Source organism: Ursus maritimus, unplaced genomic scaffold, assembly GCF_017311325.1.
Source record: "Ursus maritimus isolate PB19 unplaced genomic scaffold, ASM1731132v1 scaffold_12, whole genome shotgun sequence".
Taxonomy (NCBI): Eukaryota; Metazoa; Chordata; class Mammalia; order Carnivora; family Ursidae; genus Ursus; species Ursus maritimus.
This window is the reverse complement of record NW_024423564.1, coordinates 14,854,483-14,877,783: the sequence shown is the minus strand read 5'-3', so window position 1 is coordinate 14,877,783 and position 23,301 is coordinate 14,854,483. Positions and strand designations below refer to the sequence as shown.

The 23,301-nt window shown below is 41.0% G+C and overlaps 1 protein-coding gene across 1 annotated transcript in view; it reads left to right on the top strand.

The window, feature by feature from the left end:
* The window catches only part of FAM102B (family with sequence similarity 102 member B), an 82,606-nt gene extending 59,771 nt beyond the window's left edge, over window positions 1–22,835 (top strand). Inside the window, exons 6-11 of the mRNA XM_008704216.2 lie at window positions 7,253–7,356; window positions 10,920–11,015; window positions 11,158–11,347; window positions 11,447–11,574; window positions 12,365–12,434; window positions 18,919–22,835. Coding sequence (XP_008702438.2) covers window positions 7,253–7,356; window positions 10,920–11,015; window positions 11,158–11,347; window positions 11,447–11,574; window positions 12,365–12,434; window positions 18,919–18,961 — 631 coding nt within the window. The 3' untranslated portion in view covers window positions 18,962–22,835. The remainder of the gene's footprint in view (window positions 1–7,252; window positions 7,357–10,919; window positions 11,016–11,157; window positions 11,348–11,446; window positions 11,575–12,364; window positions 12,435–18,918) is intronic.
* The last annotated feature ends 466 nt before the right edge of the window (window positions 22,836–23,301 follow it).

Below are 23,301 nucleotides of genomic sequence, written 5' to 3'. Positions count from 1 at the left end.
GGGGGGGCGGGAATAGGAAATGGGATCAGATGATAAAGAGTCTCCTCAGCCACTTATAACCTGAGTGAGATAGAAAGCTACTGGAGGGTTTAGAGCAGGGGAATAAAATTATCTTGACTTATGGCTTCTAGATAGAGAATAGACCATTTGTAGGAACAACAAGGGGAGCAAGGGCAGAAATAGGAAGATGAGTTAGGAGGCTGTTTCAGTAGTCCAAGGTTTAAGGCCTGAGTAACTCATTTATTGAAATGAGAGAGCCTCTAAGAGGAACAGGTGGAGGTTGGGAGCTTGGGTGTTGGACGTATTACGCTGGCGATCCCTGTTTAACACCCAGCCAGGCACATCAAGCAGGCAGTTGGATATGGCACTGCAGAGTTCACTGGGGAGGCCCGGCTGGAGATATCAATTTGGAAATCATGACGTCTTCAGCACATAATAGTTAAAGCCATGAGATTTGATTAAATGACCCAGAGGGAGTGAGCATAAATAAAGAAAAAACCACAGACTAAGGAGTGGAACACTCCAGTGTGTTGGAGATCGGGGAGAAAGGGAAGAACCAGCAAAGGAGCAACTGTGAGAGAGGAGGAAGAGGAGTGTCCTGAAAACCAAGTGAAGGACGTGTTTCAAAAAGGAGAGAGTTGGCTCTGTCCCACACCGTGGAAGTGGATCGTGAAAGGTGAGGACTGAGAACCAACCTTTGGATCTGCAGTACAGAGACCATTGGTGCCTTTAACAAGCACTTCTGTAGAATGCTCTGAGCCTGCCCCCTTATTGGAGTGAGTTAGGGTTTGGGAGGAGAAAAATTGGAGACAATATAAATAATTCTTATGAGGAATTTTGCTGCAAAAAAAGGAACAGAAAATGGAGTTACAAATAAAAAGGATATAGGGTCAAGGCAGGTCTTTGAGGTTTTTTTAAGGTGGGAGATAGTTCAGCATATTTATGTAGTGATATGAGTGGTTCAACAGAGAAGGAGAGATGTGGTACAGAAGAGAAAAAGGACAGCAGCTAGACAGCGTCCTTGAATTGTCAAGAGGAATGAAGGCAGGGAATATGGCTTCAGATGCAGGCATATGAAAAGTGGAAGCAAATAGAAGTTCTTTTCAAATTGTTTCTGATTTCTTAGTGAAATAGGAAACAAGATGATCACTGAAGAGTGGGGATGGGATAGACGGAGGTGGGGGTTTGAGGAAAGATATGTAAAAGCCCTCTCAGAGTGTAGGAGAGTGAACAGAATGGGAAAAGGCAATAGGATTGCTCACTGGCAATTGAAGACAATTAGAAAAGAAAGTTAATTATGTATTATTTAAATATCTGAGAAAAATATATTTAGAAAAGAAAACCTTAACTATTTCCCTGTGCATCAACTTCATGTTTTTAATAGTAACGTCCAGGGGCACCTGGGTGGCTCAGTCAGTTGAATGTCTGACTCTTGATTTTGTCTCAGGTCATGATCTCAGGGTCATGAGATCAAGCCTGGTATCAGGCTCTGCTCAGTGGGGAGTCTGCTTGAGATATCTCTCTCCCTCTCCCTCAGCCCCTCCCACCCCACTCTTTTACTCTAAAATAAATTTTTAAAAAAATTTTTAATAGTGATGTCTATACAGTTCCCTATTTACAGTGTTTTGTAAAGATGAAAATACATATTTTTGTAAAACTCAATTATTGATTAAACTATGCCTTTTATTGTAACTTATCCTTCCTGTGTTGTCATCTCTCAAACCATAATTTCCTGGCTTATTTCTTTATATCCTGCTCTCTTAGGACTAAACAATTATTGCTATACTGTATTTGACTTCTTAGGTAACAGTGTTTTTCTAGTGGAATCAGCTTAGGGTGAAATGGGAAAATGAGCAGCAAAACTAAGTCGAAGAAAATGAATTCATCATTCCTTCTCGTGAACTTATAAATATTCCCTTTCTGGCCTTCTCTACCATTTTATCTCTCTATTTGTGCAACTCAAATACTAAAGAGCTCAAAAATAGATCATCTTATGTTCTGTACTATCTCCAGGAATGTGAATCTGACAGTCTAGAGTTTATATTTATAGAGAAAGATGTTTATAACTCATTAGAATAAACAGACCTTACCTAATCCCAAGATACATAAGCGTATTTCTCGGGAAAACCAAACCCCCAATATTTATTTTCTCTTTTCTCTGAATATCTGAAATCGTACACTTGTCAGTGGAAAAAGGGCAGTTCTAACACATCCATGCACTTACACATGCTGAGTATGGACTGAATAGGAAAGTGTTTAAACAAGATGTAAAAAGTAGATTATTTTCACTAGGGTGTATTTCAGTATATATCAGAAATGTAAAATCACAATGCTTGAGAGCTGAAAAGAATGTTAGAAGTTGTCTAGTCCAGTGATTTTTTTTTCAGAATATTTAGCCACAAAGTCCTTCTGCTCAAATGTATGGTGAATCCCAGTATATAACATTTTTTCTACGGAGGGGCAAAAAGATATAGTACCTTACTACCCCTGAAGTCTCTAAGGGAGCTTCACAAAGCCAATTTTAAAAGTATTATATAATCCACGTTCTCATCTTATGAATGAGGAAACAAAGGCACAAAGCAGTTGCGTGACACGACTGAATATTCGTCTGTAAGACCTAGTTGTAAGTAACTAACTGCTGGGGAGGCTCTTTCTACTCTTCTCTCGGCTTTTGTCGGTCTTTGAATTTTTCATAATATAAAGTTTTTAAAAACCTACTAGAGAAACTAACAAGAATACAGCAGATATTTAGCATTCTCAGCTTTAAATTCTAGCTTTGATATTTTATGAGCAGAGGATCTGTAACATGGCTTGGATTATTTTTCTGAAAGACAAATTTCATACCATAAGCCTGTATTTATACATAAGACAGCTGGAAAGTCAGGCTCCTAACTACCTGCCCTAAACTCTGTTTTATAGTTCTCTGCAACTCATCAAATACCCACCAACTCTTGTGAAAGAATGAAACTGGCTGAAAGGAAAGCCAACCCTAGTGCTAATAAAGAAAAAGGATATTTCGAGAGAGAAATCTTATGCTCCACTGGCACCTGACAGTTTGGTGGTAAAGCAGATCTAGGGATGATGTAATCCTCTTGAGTAGCTAGGGCTCTGGAGCATTCATATTCTAGAAGGAAGGAAATTACTATTTGTCAGAATGATTTAATGACTAGTATTGTCTCCCAGTTTAATTCTTGAGACAACTCTGTGATGCATTATCCATATTTTCTTTAAAGATTTTATTTATTTATTTGACAGAGAGAGAGACAGCCAGCGAGAGAGGGAACACAAGCAGGGGGAGTGGGAGAGGAAGAAGCAGGCTCCCAGCAGAGGAGCCTGATGCAGGGCTCGATCCCATAACGCCGGGATCACTCCCTGAGCCGAGGGCAGACACTTAACGACTATGCCACCCAGGCGCCCCTATCCATATTTTTTAAGTGAGGACCTTGAGGTTAAGGAACTAATTTGTTAAGGAACTAATTTGTCCAGGGTCCCAAGGATTCACTCATTTATTCAGTACGTGTGCATTGCTTGTCTACCTTGTGCTAACATTTACCAAACTAAGTTAAGACCAGCCCCTGAAGGAGTCACTATTTATTTGGGAGATGGACACAGAACATATGATGCTCTCAAGGCATAAAGGAGAGAGTCCCTAACTACTTTTACATAAAAGCCGGGAAAGTGTTCACTGAGGGCGGGTGACACTGAGCTAACTTTTAGAGGATGAATAGGAAATTACGAAGCAGAGGAGGTGGGTAAGGACACTCTAGGAAAAGAAAATGGCTTGCATAAATTTATGGCATTGTTACAGGGCATGAATACCAAGTATGTAGTATTGTCATTTTAGATCATTTTTCACATACTCTAAACATTACTCTGAAATTAAAATCTCATCTCTTTCGTTCTGTAATTGAGCTATATTAAACAATTTCTGATAAGGGATACAAAAACATTTTCAGAACAAAAAGGGGTAATAGAATAAAAACTGACACATACTAAGCACTCAGTGATTATTTATTCAACATGACTGAGTTGTCTAGGGAGACTTCGGAGAGCTGCCAAGGCCCAGCTGAGATTATAGATTGTAAATTTGCCTTAATATCATTCATTCCCTATGGATATTGAATTTTCTCCATAATGCTTAGTTGCCCCAGTATTTGAGCAAAAATGAAGAAGGCTAAAATTATCCAGGGTTGGGGCTCTGCAAGGTTTTGGAGACTACAGAACAAGGGGTGCCAAATGGAAGGTATTGCTAAAAGTGTTGTGGCCCTGAAGTCAGGCTGGACAGGAAAGGGCAGAGCCCAAGGGAGACTGAGAGAGGGGGAGAAGGGGAAGAGGCCACAGGCTGGGAGCTCTGAAGGCTGGAGAACGGGTCCAAGAGGTGGAGGGATAGAGACACTATAATCAGGCCACCTGTGAAAGGAAGAACAAAGGACCTGGCATTAAAAAGATAGGACAGGCGGGCCTGAGTCATCATCAATGATTAATGACTGTGACTGTAGACTCCATTCTTTGTACGTGTATTTGTTCTGCATATTATTTTTCTTATGGAATATTGAATGCAGGATTGGGTTTTTTTTCCCACTATTATTTTACATTATTTAAAAATCCAGCCTTTGGCAATTGAAGAGATAGGTCTAGGCCAGACTGCAGAGGGCCTTGTATTACCATTCTAAGGAGTTTGAGCTTTATCTGGAAGGTGCTACTGAAGTGTTTTAAATCAAAGAATAACATGTTCACATGCACACTTGAGAAGGACCACAGTGACAGTAGCACGGATTGAGGGACGCAGACTAGTGAGGAGACTCTTGTGGTCATAAGGTACAAAGAAGACCAAACTGAAGTAATTAGTGGAGGCTGAGAAGAGATGATGAATAGAAAAATATGAGAGAATCTGTGTGATTTGGAAACTGATTGAATATGGAGAAATGCGACTAGGAAGGACCCAGAGGCAGCATCTAGGATTCTAATTTTGGTTATTTTATGGACCGTGATGGCATTCGGAGCTGGGGAATACAAGAAGAAAGCAGATTTGGGAAAAGAGGATGGCTTTAGTTGGAGATACAGTGACCTCAAAGTAGTTGCAGGACACATACTTGAAAATTTCCCAACAGGGGGCGCCTGGGTGGTTCAATTGGTTAAGCATCCAACTCTTGACTTGGGCTCAGGTGATGATCTCAGGCTCCTGGATCTCAGATCAAGCCCAATGTTGGGCTTGCGCTGGGTGTGGAGCCTGCGTAAGATTCTTTGTCTCCCTCTGCCTCTCCCCATCCTCCACCCTATTCATGTTATAGATACATAGATAGATAATTTTTTTAAAAAAAGAAAATATCCCAACAGGATATGCAATTTTGGAATTTAGAAGATCTTAGGATAGAAATAATCTGTAAATTAAATAGATTTAATAGCAATCTTAAATGTCTCTGTCTTCAAGGACCTGAATAGCCTGGGGATTCTACTGAGATAATATAGTAAGAATTTAAGAATTATCACATAGCATATGTACACACATAGTATATACACATATACACGTGTATACATGTATAGTTCTATATATATATATGAGCATAAGCACACAAATAACCACTACTCTGAAATGTACAGTTTGTTTTATATTGCTTTACATTTTTTTGTTACTGCTGCATCTGGCCGGTTTAATGTCTTATATAGATTAAAAAGATAAATTCTGTAGATTAAGGCAGCTGAATGACAATTATTGAACTGTCACGAAAATATTAAACTGTGGTGTATTTAATGTATGGCATTGGTGTGGCATTAGTCCCCCACCCGAGATGTCTATGTCCTAATCCCCAGAAGCTGAATGTGTTGGGTTAAATGGCAAAGGAGAATTAGGTGGCAGGTGGAATTAAGGTACTAATTGGCTGACCTCAAATAGGGAGATTATCCTGGGTTCTCCAGATGGGCCCAATATATCCCAAGGGTCCTTAAAGGGAGGAAGTATAATTCAAGGGAAAAGGTAATTGAAAGAGTGTCAGGGTCAGAGGAAAATGTGAAGTACAGAACAGTCAGAGAGAGATGCAACCTTTCTGGCCTTAAAGATGGAGGAAGGAGCCATGAGCCAAGGAATGCAGGTGGTCTTTGGAAGCTGGAGTGGACAAGGGAACAGATTCTCCCCTAAAGCCTCCAAGGAGGAATGTGGTCCTGCCAGCCCCTTGATTTGAGTCCAGTGGAACCTATGTCAGACCTCTAACCTACAGAAATGTAAGATAATAAATTTGTGTTGAGTGTGTGGTAATGTGTTACAGCAGCAAGAGATAACTAATATACTCAGGCTAATTTTTGGTCATCTTTATTTTGGAAATACTTTTTTAGTTTTATTTACTAATCTTTATTTTGGAGGTACTCTGCTAGTGTGTTTTGAATTTCAATAAATAGAAAATAACAGAAACAAAAAGAGAATCGCCACATAGCGGGTCAGCTTCATGATCCCTTCAGCCACCTTTCTATTTTACCTCAGGTCATCAAGGGATGGTCTCTAGGAAGATGTGATTTTTTTTCTAGACTATCAACCTCAATAGGTTAGGGATGTTTTATTTAAAAAAAAAAAAAAGGCTCTTGTTAGAACTCGAACTTGCCCCTCCCTGCTTCACAGCTTCCATATGGAGATAGGAGCCTTGAATTAGCCAATGAAAATCTATCCATCACCTACCCCAGAGAGTCCAGCCTGAAAGCAAATCCAAACAACTGGAGTTCTTTACGGACTCCTCCTGGGGCAGGTGAGCTGTTTACAGAGAAGAAGGTAAAAGATGAAACCATGGGTACCATTTAAGAAGTTAGCAGAGCCAACAAGAGAGCTTAGGCACCTGGAGCGGGAGGTGTGATACAACCCCCCCCCCACCTCAGATGCAAAGGAGCCTGGTGCCCCTCCTCTGCCTCAGACTCCTCCCTGCGCTGTCTGAGAGGTGACGGTTGAAGCATCCTCCACTCATGGTGCAGGGGACGCACGGACAGAGCCCCTCTCCCTTTCCCAGACTCCGTGAGGGCAGTGCCCTTTCTGGTCTCACATTTTCTGCTGAGTAAAAATCCTTTCTTCCCCTCATGAATCTTATTCCACTTTTGAGGAAGCTCATACGGTATTCGTTGATTTTTATTACGCTCACCCTCAAAGAGGTAACATGAAGCAGCCACCTTACTAAGGCTGTGTACTGACTCTACAACCCATCTTTAACACTGTTTCAAGTTTTCAGATTCGCCCATCAATCAAGTTCTGATTCTTAGAAATATTTATTTATAGGCCTCCTTCTACATCGATGTCTATACCAATTGCTGGTGAATCTGAGTCTCTGGAAGAAGATAGAAAGGGTGGAGAGACTCTCAAAATCCATCTTGGAATAGCAGGTATGGGTGTGTGGTTTTTTCATTTGTACGACTTAACATCCTAAAAGATGCCCAAAGTCCCACCCAGATTTAAAATTCTGTGGGTAGATGGCTTGATGAAATGGGCCAATAATTATCAGCAGAGTTTTAATTATGCAGTTTTTGGTTAAGCCAATGCTTCATTTGTCTAAAATGTTAGGCCCTGACAGATTAAGAGCTAAATGTTGCAGTGACACACACTCCCACTGTGTACTTCTGCCCCCTACAGATGTAGTGGGGTACCGCAGGAGTTTGCCCATTCCACATGCCCAGCAATCCGCCAGCCACCTGTCAGGTGTTGCTTCTCCTTCCTGGATCACTTTTCCTCTGTCAGTGGTCCCCAAACATGAGTGTACATCAGAGTCACCTGGTGGGCTTGTTAAACCTGCTGCTAGAGGTTTTGATTGGGTGGATCGGGGCTGGGGCCTAAAAATCGCATTATTGAGTTCCCAGGAGATACGGATGCTGCTGGGCCCTGGGCCACACCTTGAGAGCCACGTCTCCAGGCAGACCCCCAGCCACAGTCAGAATCTGCTCCAGGAATTAAAAGCAGGGTGGGGAAAATGTTAAGCTGGCTGAAGAAGAAGGACTTAGGAGCTTCCTTTCTTCTCTTCCTTTCTTTCTTGTGAGCGAGGTTATTATTTGAAAGAATGAAAAGAAAGGTGTAGTGATGCGATTAACATTTTCACCACCTTTCTAGAGTTGCAAAGACAAGGTTTGTTGTGGATAATAAGGACTACATCTCCTGATTTAGGATCAGTGAATCCTTTGCATACTTTTAATGTTTCCATTAGCTCCTTCTCTTCAGTATTTAAATATTCTGAATTCTTTGTTTAAAAAAAAACACCTCACTGGCCCTACATCCTCTGTCTGCTGCTCTTCTGTGGGTTCGTGCTCTTCTTCCTGCAGCCTCCCCTCCCCTGCTTCTCCATCTTCCCCTTTGCTCTTTCACACCTTTTAGAAACAAACATCTAGAAAGAATATACTGTGCATTTATTCCTAAATACATATGCCGCCTGGCTTCTGTCTTCTTCCCTGTCTTGATGTCTCCAGTAACATGACTATCAAATCCTGTGGGCATTTTTTCTGGTCTCACCTGACTTGACCATTTACTCTTTCTTGAAGCCTTCTTTTCCTTTGGCTTCCGCCTCTCTGACCTTTCCTTCTCTAGCTTCTTGGAGGCCTCTTCATCTTCTTCCACCTTCCTCTTAAATACTGATGTTCCACAGAGTTCAGTTCCCTCCCCTCACTGTTCCTGGGCAGTATCCTCTATGCCCTTGGATGTAGCACATAAATGTAAATGGATCATGTAAATATGTATCAAACACTTTGATTTACAAATCTGTGTTGCCTCCAGACCTCCCTGCTAAACTCCAGGTGCACATTTCCAAATGCTTTCTGGGAAGGTCCACTTCATGTTCCATATTCTGAAATCCATCTGTTTGTTTCTCCTCAGCCAGACTCCACGTTCTTCCTGATCGGGTCTTACTTGTCTTTGTATGTCCAGGGGCACAGGAGCAATTCACTGCATGGTGACCGGGCGTCCTCAGGCACCTCAGGGTCCCCACACCTGGCCCAAGTCTTCCTAACCCTTCCTCCCACATCTTCTGTCTCCTTATCCTTGCACACTCATGTACTCGGCTATCAAGCCCTGCCACTTGTGCCTGCTAGCCACCTGTCACTCTCAGATGGGTTATTGTGAAAACCTTCACTCTTCCACGCACAGTCCATCCTATCCTGTTGCCAGGATGTGGGTTTGGTCACATCACACCCTTGCTTAAAGTCACTGAATTATTTCCTTCTTTAAACCCATTGAGGGGCGCCTGGGTGACTCAGTCGTTAGGCGTCTGCCTTCAGCTCAGGGTGCGATCCCGGAGTTCTGGGATCGAGCCCCGTGTCAGGCTCTTCCGCGGGAAGCCTGCTTCTTCCTCTCCTACTCCCCCTGCTTGTGTTCCCTCTCTCACTGGCTGTCTCTCTCTGTCAAATAAATAAATAAAATCTTTTAAAAAATAAATAAATAAAAATAAACCCATTGAAAGTCCCTCACTACCAGGCACCTATTCATCTCTCTTTTCCCTTCAGTCATACCTGCCCAACTACCCAATGTTCTGACTGTAGCTGTCTGCTCTCTGCAAATGAGACAGGCATGCTTTTCCCCATCAAGTCTTGCCAAGGAGTTCCTCTGTGTGGTTAAAGACCTAGACTTAGCCTCCTCTATGAGGTCTTGCCCCCGCTACCAGGTTGTGTTCAATGTACTTGTCCTTGGAAGCTCTTAATAACTCTTCCTCGGTGCTTGCCACATTGTACTGTAACCACTTCTACCTCTAAACTCTGAGCATTTATTTTGTACCCCCTATATCTTATATATTATATTATTGGGCACCTGACTTGGTTACAGCTTAATAAATAATTACAGCTTAATAAATAATAAATAAATAATTCAATAAATAAATATTGAATGAATACATTTTGAAAACCAACAGATAAAGGGATGAATTAAAATCTGAGCCAACTCTCAGAGTAAAAGGTTAGTCCTATATAATTCTTGATATGAACCAACACTTTGGGTTTCAATCTTGCTATAGCTCACTTTTGTGTTTAGGACCACTATAAAGGGATGTTGGTTTGGATTTATAGCTTATGGCCTGTCCAGAAGTGAGAAACCTTTGCAGCAGTCGCTCCAGTCGCTCCAGTAGCTTCCTTGTTTGGCAGCATTTCTTGGTCCGGCTGCATCCAGTATCATTTATAGAACTGCTGCTATAATTGCTGTGTTACTCGGTTGGTTTCCTTTTACTTCTAAGTGAAAAATAGTTCTAGTTTCCAAATATTTCACGCTAATGAAAATGGCCGCAGTTTTGCATTTTGAGGAACCTCGTTCTGGAAATACGTAATTGGCATCTGGAATAGGCATATTATCAGGGAACTGCTAGTAATGGCTTTGACACTGGGTTGTTTTTTGGTTTGGGGCTTTTGTGTTTTGTTTTCTTGGAGTGTTTTTTTTTTTTTGTACATTTACTTTGAAACTGAATACTATAATCAATTCCTGAAAACTTTTATTCTCACTGCTACATTCCATGCTGTGTTGATTTCAACCACAGACATTTGCCCAAATTATAGCCTAGCACTAGCAGCACTAACATTAAAGTAACAAAGTGCTTTTTAGTTTACTGCTGGGATGGATTTTTTGAGAGCAAGATTGCCTCAAAAAGCACACAAAAATCTGGCTATTTTGTGAGTATAAGAATACATCCAACTCATTTTTATTAGAGAAATGCCGAACGTAAAAGCTGCGATGGTTTTATTTAAGATAGAATGCTGTTAAATCTTATGAAAACAACTGTATTTCTTCAATAAACTAAGGTATTTAAGTTTTTTGTATTTTTTGCAATGCAGTTGACATTGTACCAATTTAAAAGGGTCTCTTTCACTTTGTAACTAATTTTTCTTGATAATGAACTTGGCACTTCATAAAATCTGCAGATGAGAATACAAACTGACCATTGACTTGTCGGCGGTCGTAGTAACATCGCGTTATGACATTGCAGATCTTTCAACAAAGAGTGCCTCTGTTCCAGATGAACTTGGTGCCTGTGGACATTCCAGAACATCAAGCTATGCAAGCCAGCAGTCGAAAGTATCAGGTAGAGGCTAACAGTGAGGTTGAATTCCTTAGACATTTACTGCGCTAAAGGGTTATGTGGAATTGCTGGGGTGTGGAAGAAGAATGCTTGATTATAGTGTATTTGATATTCGTTATTTCATCCAAAGCATTTTCTCCGATAGGGTATAGCTCGTGCCACTCCCGGTCATCCAGTTTTTCTGAGCTGTGCCACAGGAGAAACACCTCGGTGGGAAGCACATCAACCGGAATTGAAAGCATTCTGGAGCCGTGTGATGAAATTGAGCAAAAAATAGCTGAACCAAATCTTGATACAGCCAGCAAAGAAGATACAGCTTCAGAACTGCTCAACAGGTATCCTTCCGGTCTGTGTTTAAGTGGGGAGAAAAAAACAACTTTGTTCTCGTAACATAAGGAAAAGGAGGGGAAAAATGTTTTTAATTGTTTTCCAAGATGCCCAGTGAAGCAAGATTCTGTAGAGTCTCAGCTGAAGCGAGTTGATGACACCAGAGTGGATGCAGATGATATTGTGGAGAAAATACTACAGAGTCAAGACTTCAGCCTAGACTCCAGTGCAGAAGGTGTGTGGGTAACATTAAATGTACATAGCTGTCTGCAGCCCAGGTTCGTGTGGTCCGTGTGCTCAACAGGAAAGGGGCCCTACATCACACTGACTGTTACACATTGGCAAAATAAATTTGATTGCCCATGAAAATCTGAAGATAACTTTGTAGCTCATTTATTTCCAGGAATGGATATTAAATTTAGAAGAGAATGAACTTTAGTTTAAAAACATCAGTTTTAAAGGAAGGTTGTATTGTGTGCGCCTCAACATCCACCGTGTCTGTGTACCTTATGGCAGATGTCCCCGTCTGTTTGACATAACTGGACACAGGCGCTTCACATCACTGTGCAACGTGGAAGGCTGGGTGGTGATCTTGAGAGGATAGCGAATAACAGAATCCTTTATTCCCTCCTCAGCATTTTCACTGAGGCTGAAAATGCACGTGCCACCAGTTTGAAAGGTATAATTATTCACGTTGGTGTGAAGAGAGAGCAGTTAACAATGGACTTAGTTTCACTATGTAACTGGTTGTAAAGAGAAATAATTAAACCTTACTTGTGGAAATTTATAGGAAGAGATGTCTTCTTTACTCCATTTGAAAGAAAAATAGCTTTAGGGAAGTTGATGAGAAATAACTATGAGGAGATCTTCTAATTGCCTGTTTGAAAACATGCCCGTAGCTTTTTAAGTTTTTTATTTCTTTAATAAAACTAAAATGTAAAATATGAATTGAGTACAATAAGAATATTATTTGACAATAATCTGATAAGTGTACCTATAACAAATATTTTACATGTGAATTGCAGAGGAAGGCCTGAGGTTATTTGTGGGTCCTGGAGGAAGTACGACCTTCGGCAGCCATCATCTTCCAAATAGGTATGTAATCCAGGTAGTATCTTATTAAATAAAGAATACACTGCCTTTTTCTTTTAAATTTTCTTGAGTGGAAGATGAAGGGTACAAAGTTTATAACTGAGGCTAGAAGACACATACAGTGCTTCCATGAGAAGAATTACAGCTCTGAGTTTTCCTTGAGTATGTTTGAAATTATATGTTTATGTGTTGACTTTCTTAAATGTGTTTTTAGAATGTATTAGTAGAGGACCGGAAGAGCATTGGGCAAGATGCAATGAAAAGGGATGTTTAGAAAAGAGTTCTTAGGGGGCGCCTGGGTGGCTCAGTTGGTTAAGCATCTGCCTTTGGCTCAGGTCATGATCTCAGAGTCCTGGGATCGAGCCCCTCATCAGGCCTCCTACTCAGCAGGGAGCCTGCTTCTCCCCCTGCTTGTGCACTTGCTCTCTCGCCTTCTCTGACAAATAAATAAAATCTTGAAAGAAAGGGAAGGGGAGGGGAGGGAAGAAAAAGAAGGGAAGGAGGGAAGGAAGGAAGGAAGGAAGGAAAGAAGGAAGGAAAGAAGGAAGGAAAGAAGGAAGGAAGGAAAAGAAAGAAGAGAGTTCTTAGTCTGATATTTTAGAAAGAGCAAAGCAGAATTACACTTCAGTCAGTGCTCTTGTCTGCTGTGAGCAGTCACACAGCCACTCAACAGCATACACTTGGTATTAACCTTTTTTGTACTCCCCTCTTCTCCACCCTAAAAGAGTCTAACATACATACTAAGAACAGTTCAGAAAAACCAAACATTTTGGGAGTCTCAGATTCAGATGAAGAAAAGGCTACCTGCCAGACTTACCATTCTGATTCCCAGCCCTGCAGCAAATAGTCGTGAGCACCGATGCTCAGAACACTTGAGGAATTCTGATCTCTGCCCTGATATGCACCCCCGATACTCGGTATTTCTGTGTAATATTTATGTAAAGTTCCAGGATAAGTCAGAGTTGTGTTAGGGAGCCCCCTCGGTCCGAGACAGTTATTTTATTATCTAATGCTCAGAGCCTGAAAGAAGTCTCATTCATTTGTTCCACCAATACTCCTCTTACTGAGCACCTCCTGTGTGTCTAGCACATTGCAGGGTCTAAAAGATACAAAGGATACAGTAAATATCTACAATCAGATGTGATAGGTAAGAGAGGGACATATAAAGAGACTATGAGGAAATAGTTCTTTTAAACTGGGGTTTTTAGAGGATATAAGCACAATTTATAGTGTTCATTAACTCTCACTGACTTATCCATTCATTATATTAGGCCAAGTTATGGGTAAGGATGCAAAGGAGAAAGACCCCGTTCACCCTCAGCTAGCTTATGTTCCTAGCACATAGGGTTGGCAAACTACAGCCTGTGTGCCAAGTTGGCCCAGTGCCTATTTTTGTAAAAATAGTTTTGTTGGAATACAGCACTTATTTATGTGTTATCTGTGGCTGCTTTGATGCCCCAGTAGCAGAGCTGAGTGGTATGTAGAGATCACAATGGCCCACAAAGCCTAAAATATTTATTATCGGACTCTTTGTAGCAAGTGAGATAGACAAACTAAAATTTATAGCAGTATAATAAGTACTATAATATAGAGAAGTAGAGGAAACAGAGAGAACAGAGATGGGACCTCACTCACACAGAGAAAACTTCCTAGAAAGTCGACACCTGAAGAGAGTCTTGGGGAGAATTAAAAGGTAATTGGGGGTTAACAGGTGGATATGAGGAAGACAAATATTCCTGGTAATAGGGTCAAATAGAATGAAGTTATAGGCATAATAATTATAAATTATGTAATAGTAAATATGTAATAATTATAGATAACACTTATTGAGCATTTATTTGTTATACCAGGCACATATATATGTTTCATTCAGTTCTTACGTTACCTCTTTCAGTACTCACAAAGTACTATTATTAGTTTTTAAAAAGAGAAAACAAAGAGGTTAAAGTAACTTGCCCAAAGCCTAAAAACTAGTAAGTGGTAAAACCAAGATTGAAACTCCCGTCTCTTTGAGTCCAAATGCATTCATGGTAGCTAGCCACCCTACCTTGCTAGCTTGTGAATAATATAACCTACTTAGGGAGTTGCCAGTGAATCCGTACTTCTGAGGAGGGGGCACGGGAAGGGAGCTGTGGGACATGAGGCTGGCAACAGTCTCCAAGCCAGGTTGTAAATGACCTCTGTCACCATAGCAAAGAGTTTACTACCTTTTTTTATCCTGTGTACAGTTTGATCATTCTTTGCAGGAAAGTGATCTATCAGATGGGCATTTTAGAAAACTAGCCATAATTTGGAGGGGGGGGGGATCGGAGCAAGGAGAGACTAGTAGCAAGGAACAGGTAGAAAAAGAACATTTATGAGGACAGTGATAAGTATAGTAGAGGGAACATGTGTTTTTGAGTTAAAGAGCTTGGGTTCCTATCCTAGCCAGGCTACTTTGGGGTCCTCGGTAAATCTTTTAACTTCGATGGAATTTTAGTTACCCCTGTTGAAAAGAGGGGATAATCATGGGATTGATTTTTTAAAGAGTAAATGATATGATATACTCAGTAAGCTCTATCAATGATTAATTTAGGTGGAGGAACAGCAAGCAATACAGCTGGAACCAGATAGTAAAGGCTCAAACGCACAGGCTGTCTCTCCTCTCGTTTCAGACTGTGCAGGGTCCACGTCAGACTTCCACCCTAGCTGCTTTACTGATGTTACCAACCTCCGTAAGGCTTCTTTTCCTCACCTGAAAAATGGGAGGGATAAATGTTACCTAACTCACAGGATTTGACTGAGGATTAAGTCAGATAACTTACGTAAAGTATTTAACACAGTGCCTAACCCATGGACAGCCCTGAGTACATGCTAGTTGTGTATATTGTTGTTATTAAGAGGAAAGAAAAATAATTTCCATTTGAGAGATAATCTAGAACCTAGGCTCTAAAGGCATTCATAATTCTGGGTCCCACCCCCTTTCCAGACGAATGTTAGAAGAACCCTCACCCAATGCATGAAAGCCTGAAGTGAGAATCAGGGGTTGAAGTACATGACTAATGTCACATGCCGCAGGAAGGCTGAGCAGAATGGGCCGTGCAGTCAGACACGGGTTTCATTCCTGGCTTAGCCACCATGACCCGGCTTGGCTATAACGCTGACAAATTATATCTCTTTCTTGCCACAAAAAGACACGCCGCTGGGGTTAACGACGCAGGTTCTGGAATTGGCTTCCCTGGGTTCAGTCCCAGGCTCCACCGAGTATCAGCCGTGCGTCTTCGATAAGTTACCCCACTTCCCTCTGTCTCAGTCTCCTCCCTACAAAATAGTGACGGTAACAGAACCCACCTCATAAGAGTTATAAGGCTTAAATTAAGTGAGCTAACAGAGGGAAATGACTAAAACAAAATCTGGCATGCAGGAAACGCTCGGGTGCTTAACATGCACTAATTAACAGTCCCTCTTGCAGAGCATCGTGAAGTGCCCAGCACAGTACTTGCATACGTAGGCTCTCTGTCACTCGTCGGTGTGTATCAGAGAAACGGATGTGTTAGCATTAGATCTAGTCTGAGAGAGAAACTGGCAGCACAAGACGAAACTAGAATTGTTTACTCGGGCACTGAAGAGGCGCAAGAACCATACATACCTCGCTAAGAAAGTGAACCCATGAGAATGAAGAGAACAGAGCAACAAGCAGTAGAGACCTGGGGAGGCATATCCCCAGTAATCCACTTGAAGCCTGGTGGAAACAGCCTGACCAGCCCAGGGATGCCTGCAGAGGTTGCGGGGTTGCACTCCTTGCTTGCCTTGGAGACATTTAGTTCCTGACAAAAAGTCTTTCATTTGTTTCTCTTCCTCTGTGTGATTTATCTTTCATCTCTGGCCATTTTTAAGATTTTATCACTGGTTCTTAGCAGTTTGGTTATGATGTGCCGTGGTGTGTTTTTCTTTGTGTTTATTCTGCGTGGGGTTCATGGAGCTTCTTGGATCTGTGGTTTACAGTTTTCCTCAAACTTGGAAATTCTCCGGTCATTATTTTCACCTGCCCTTCCTTCTGTTATCCTCACCTACAGATTCTCGCCCCCAGTCTGACCTCTGACCCCCACACTCAGAAAGACCACCTGGCTGTGTTGGGGTTCTCCCTGCACTGCAGGCTGGAAGGACCCTGAAGGAAACCGCTTTGGACTTTCTTCCTTGATTTCCCTTCTCTCAGGACCGGTCCTGTACTGCCTGTTGTCTAGTGTGTGAAACTGTTGTTTTACATGTGCTATAAAAATGTTCTAGTATTTAAAGCAGGAGGGAAAGTGGTTCCTGTTACTCCATCATTGCCAGAGTAGAACCATTTTAGGGCCTCTGAAAGCCAGTGTGCAGGGGCAGCGCTCAGCAAGGTCCCTTCAAATTCGGATTGTCTGTAGCTGTGAATGAATGTTCACAGGTGTTCTGTTGAGAATGTTCCTGTTTCTTCTGCAGAATGAATCTGTAAGACCAGGAGCCTCTGAGCAGTCAGTTGAAAAGTCCAATTCAGTCCACAGTGGTCTGGTAACCAGTACATTACTCCCATTTTTTAGAATTTCCTCTTAAGATTCCATATGGGAAGAGATCAATCATGGTGGCTGCTTCTGGTCTTACTGATGTTGGGAATACGCAGAGTGAAATGGTCAGGTAGTGTAGCCCCTGGCATCGTCATGGTGGCTGCTTCTGGTCTTACTGATGTTGGGCATACGCAGAGTGAAATGGTCAGGTAGTGTAGCCCCTGGCATCTTGACACAGGAGGAGATGGGTACTGGTGATAACTTGAAGCCATAATACCCTCCCTCCATGCAACACCACCTCCTCAGCTCCCCTCCTGCTTACTCAGGAGGGCTCAAGGATCCTCACCTAAAAATAAACCCAGCTGCCATCAGAAAGACACTGTGCTTTTATAGACTTGTAGAAAACCTTTATCCTCCCAGATGAAGAAACAATAGAGGGAACATGTGTGTTCATTCCATTATAACATAGGGACAAGGTACTAGGTACATCAGCAGTAACAAACCTTCTGTTGATGAGGCCATTACTTCATTTAAATATGTTTTAGTCACAAAGCTTGCAAATTTTAAGTTTTTAGTATTCTCCATATTTCGTTAATAGAGGTCAGTCAGTACCTAGAATATCAGGGCAAAGGCTAAGCTGCTATAACAAAGATAACCAAAAATACAGTGGCCAGGCTGATGAGACAGCTTTGCCTCAAAAGGTGATTCACTGACCCAAGTCCCCTCCATTTGCCTTCACCATCTTCCCTACCTTTTGTCAAACTTGGATGGCTACCAGTCCAGAGCAAGCAATTTCTCTTTAAGCAAGTGAGACAGAAGTTGACACATCCCCATTCATGTTCCATGGGGAGGGAAACCGAGTCACATGCTAACACCTGTCAACAAAGGAGTTTAGGAAATGTGGCCTCTAGCTGAGAAGTCTGTACAGCCTGTAGCCAGAACCATGAAGAGGGGGAGGATAGATTTAGGGGGACAGCCAGCAGTGTACCACAAACCAAGCTAATGAAGAAATATACCCTTCTTCAAGATCACTTCACGTTAGGGGCACCTGGCTGGCTCAGTCAGTTCAACACCCAACTCTTGATTTCGGCTCAGGTCGTAGTCTCAAGGTTGTGGGATCGAGCCTCCATGCTCAACAGGAAGTCTGTTTCTCTCTCTCACTCTCTCTCTCCCTCCCTCCCTCCCCCTCTCTCTCCCTCCCTCCCTCCCCCTCTCTCCCCCTGCCCTTCCCCCTGCTCTCACACTCTCTAATAAATCTTGAAAAAAAATCACTTCACTTTAAATCTGTATTATACTGGTATAATTTACATTACTGACCATGTATAAAGACATTGGCATGGGGACGCCTGGGTGGCTGTCGGTTGGTTAAGTGTCCACCTTCAGCTCAGGTCATGATCCCAGGGTCCTAGGATCAAGCCCCATGTTAGGCTCCCTGCTCAGTGGGGAGCCTGCTTCTCCTTCTCCCTCCCCCCCCCCCCGCTCATGCTCTCTCTAGCTCTCTCTCTCTCTCAAATAAATGAAATCTTTAAAAAAATAAAATAAAGACATTGTCATGTTGACTAAAAGAATTCTTGCACTTTCTAGAAAGGTACATTAAGACACCACACACTAAAAACAATCACGTAGTAACTCTGCAAGCCCTGGGTAAATTGCCAGTCAGTATGTACTCTTGGATGAGATTGATTTTTAGGATTTATGTATAAATGTGTTTCAAGAAAAGATGTCTTGCCACAGGTTAAGATTTAGGAACAATACTAGGTCACGGTAGGGATAAATGTGACTAATCCAATGTACTGATGATAAACATTTAATATTTCAAGTATTTTCTGTCTGTGAGATCTTTCAACTGTGTGGAAATCAAATCTAGTAGAAAATGCCTAACGCACTATCTTTTGGAGGGCAAGGTTAACTAGAACAGTTTCAAGCATTACAGCTCAAGACCTTCAAGTGGTTTTTTTCCCCTCCTGTTGTAGGGTGGGGTCCGGAGCTTATGAACAAGTTGTAATCAAACGCTAGAAGTCAAGCTGGTGAACTGCAGCTTCCCTGGGGGTGTGAGACGTGGGCAGTCAAGCTGTCGAGGCACTTCATTCAAGCACTTAGGAGAAAATGAACATAGTTTACAGATGAAGCATGTTCCTCTATTCAGAGGAAAGCCAACACCGATTTCTTCTGGGAAAGTGCCCACCACCATCCTGTCCCACCCACCGAAAGGGAACATCAGAACTGTAGCGTCCAGGTGCTGGGCCACACGTCGCTAGCTGCACGTGGCTTCTGCGGCCACTGCACAGGCTAATGAAAATTCAGAACCTCCAGGTGCGGAAAACGAGGCTCTCCGTCTGCGTATGTTTCCATACTGAAGTATAAAACCTGTAGTCGAGGTGCTCAACAGGTTTGGGCTCGGATTATTTAAGTTGAATGTTTGGGAGGTAATAAGTGAATCATTTGAACCCTATAAATTCTGTCCAGATAGTTATAATCTCTTAAGGAAATCTTCCATATTCTATCCTACCTACAGTATTGTACTGTTTATTAATTCTTCTTGATTAAATAATTGATATAAAGTTTGGGTGTTCATGTTTGGGGGAAAATGTTATACTATTTAAACACGTAGAATGCTCAATTCTCACCGTATCCGTCACAAATGGAGTAAGTGTGTTTAAGTCTGAGATATGTGAATGAGTGTAATGCCATTATTACGCAACATGTATTGTTACTAGTGAATGTTAGATGAGCTGCAGAACTCCGACTAGCACTATAGATGAGATTCAAGGTAAGTTTAATGCTTAATAGGTTAGGCTCCCGTAAGGCACCTTAAGAGCTGTTCTAACTGAGTAGTATCTGCTGGCTTCAGGAGTCTGAATTCAGAACAGGAGGAAAATTGTAGCATGATCAGAAACAGTGGCCTTTTCTGTGTAAGTTCAGACTTCTTTCTGAAACTGAAAGTTATTCCAGGGAAGTGGCAGATAAGACAGGGGACAGCTGCTTGACATTACTGACATGGACTCGTGGTTTTCTATTTTAAACTCCCCACAATGGGAAGCTATGTTTTTTTCTTTACTGTAACAGTAGTTGTTTTGAGACAGTAGAATATAACATAATCCAGTGTAGCTTTAAAGGTAAGAATATCTGATCTGGATCCAGTTTAACAAGCTCAGCAGACCATCTTTTTATCAGGTGGGAAGTTTTTCTGGTCTTTCATGACAAGTTTTAATGTTCTTGGAGTCACTCAGTCCCTGAAGAAAAATGCAGATTCTGTAGAACCAGTAATTCCCAGTCCTTACTTTCAAAACTGTGTCCAAAAAAAAACCGCAATATGTTAGAATAACTTTGGTCTAGGTATATTTGTGTTGGCAAAGTAAGGGGAAAATATATTAAAATATTTCAATGTCCAAATGTAGAGCTTTGGAAAAATTTTAGTAGTTCATGTTAGGGTTTTGGGTTTTTTAACATTTCAAGGATTGGGTATTCTAAATTAATCCAGTTCTGTTGCAAATAGGTATTTTTAAAAAGGTGAAACCCCATTTTAGAATGTTTTGAATGTTGAGAGATAGGGTTTCTGACTCATTAGTAATACTTTTGTTATTTTATTTTGACGTGAAAAGAAATTGACCTGACCATTTTAGTCTAACCAAGGAAACCTTAGCTTAAGTGGTAAAGACTTGCTTGTTCTCTGTGATTAACAAGTGAGCTGATCCATCCATTATATATTATGGGGGTGGGGGAGGGTCAAAGTTTTTAATAGATATGAAACTAGTGTTTAGAGATATTTATGACATGTTCTAAGGTATTTTTCTATTTTCAAAATATTATTTCTAGGCTATATTTTTTATTGGCACTTCTGCAAATAATTTTGCCATTTTGAAAATGATAAAAAACCATCGATTGTAAGCGAGGTTCAGTGAGGACATTCTTCAGATATGTAAAAGGTACTGTAATCCAGGCACTGCCCGTCTTATCCTTGCCTGCCCTCCGCCTGACAACTTTATACAAGACGGGCTCTCAGTATTTAAAAGGATGGAGAATTATTTTTTAAAAACAAAATGTAGAGATCTTGAAAAGCTAAGAATCATGCCTCTATAATTTTAGCAGCCACCAGATACATCTTGATTTATGTAGTAGGAAATCATTTTAATAGAAACATCGATGAGGGAAAAGTCAGCACGAGTCTGCATTCATTTTCTTTTGTGTGGCAGTGGTGGGCATGCTTTGCAACCACATTTATTCACGGCCCTCTGGAAATATTTGTTAAAATTTGCTTAAATGTCTGCCTTACTTTCCTGGGTTTTCTTAGAGCATGTACTGTTTAGCTATATCTTAACCATGTAGCTATTTTTTAAAATTGCTTTTTAAATACGAAGTGCACTTTTGGTTCCATTTGGCGTTGAGAAAATTGGATTTGAAAAATTAGATCTTAATAAACTGGTCTTTAAGTATTAAAGTCAAATTTCAAACCACCCAGTCTTGGAGAATTTGCAAATGTATAACATTGTCTTTTTCTAATCCTATCCTAGAGAAAGATTAATGGTATATTAAAGCTATTTATTTGTGGTCAGATAAGGAAGTCTTAAATACCCTGTTTGAGGGAAATACAGAGGCTGGTCAGAAGCCCACTTCCTGTGACTGGAGCTGGTAACTGGGACCAGAGAGGATGTCTGGGGTAGCACGGGCAGAGCAGCCCTGGGCCGTCAGTTTGCATTTTGATAGTTGACTCCCCTTTGTGGTGTGGAAGGCTTCCATATTCACCAACTGTTGTGGATTAGTACTTAAAATCTGAGTAAGTCTTGACCAAGAATCCTAAAGTCCACCATCGTTCCAGGAAAATACCACCAGAGCAATGATATCCAAACTAGATTCTTCTGTTTTGTTTTGCTTTTGCGGGAAAACCGTGAGCCATCAAGGTCCACCACTTAGCCCATTTGTTACTAGAAGGAAAACAAATCTTCAGCTAACCTCCAACCAAAACATAAAACATCCAGAAGTAACGTTAGACTGAGATTGCCACGCCAACTAGACCACTTTGCAAACTCAAGCTGACAGTATTAAGTATTTCATTTAAGTACTCTGAAGTGTTAGGCTACGTAACACTTATATAATCATATATGATAATGCTTAAAAGAGCCTGGGCTTCTATGATGGGGCTGCATTTTATTTTAACAGGTCTAACTGGGACAGTTCAGAAATTATACTTGGTCAGTTCTCTTAGATGGTACGTCATGTGAATATAGTCAAGTACTGTAACTGAAATTACTAATGGCCCTTTCTGTGTTGGCTTAGGTACTATGCATAATTTTAGTAGCTGAGATGTTTAAGAATATAAAGTCTAAAAATATAAAGGATGAAGTAAGTTTAAAGACTGCTCTGGAAATAAAGGCCTTATTACCTTATTATGTGATTTTTCATAAGAGAATATATACACAGTATATTTTAAATAGTCATGTGAGTGGTCTCTAGCTACTCCCTATATGACAAAGCTGGCAAAATTTTTTATTTACAATGACAACATAGTCTGCATTTACAAATGTTTATGTTCATCATATATATATATATATATATGTAACAAAATTCTCCTGCTGATATTCATTGACCAAATCCCATGCAGAGGAATACTTAGGATATATTGTTTGATTGTTTTTTGGAAATATATCTTATTCTGGAAGTTGATACAACTTGTGGGTAATCATGTAAATGTTTATGAAAAAAAACTGTTATGGAAGTGATTCCATTAGTATTGTTCTAATACTTGGAAAATGACCTTCATATTTATATATTTCTTTGTTTTACTGTACAATTATAAATCCAAGAATTTTTTTTTACAAAGAAAATTTACTGTATTTGTAATAATGTAAAGGTGAATCTTATACCTGTTCAATAAAAATCATCTTAAACTTAACAATGTGTATACTTTAAAATGTCAGTTAAGATTCTGTCAGAAATCGGTCAGATTCTTGCCAAGGTAAGAAAACGTAAATGAAAGGATCAGTATAACTTCTCCCTCACGGGTGTCCAACCCTCATTTATTACCAGGTGGTATAGCACAGACTTGAATCCTCCAGAGAAAGACCCTTCTTTTGAATTCTGAGCTTCACCCTGCAGTGGGGGGAGCATGGGCTCTAGAGTCTGAATTCAAGCCCCCTTCTGAACCTGTTTCTAATCAAGGATGGAGATAATATTGTCACGAACTCTCCTGGGTGACGAGCAAGAACCCAGGAACTATTAGGAATATACCACAGTAAGCGCTCCTGTCGAGCCCAAATTTGCCTTCGTGCGGCACTGATACATGCCTTCATTCTGGTGTTAGACACACAGAAGATGGTCGATCAATATGCCACTACTGGAGGGCGAGATCCTCACCTAAA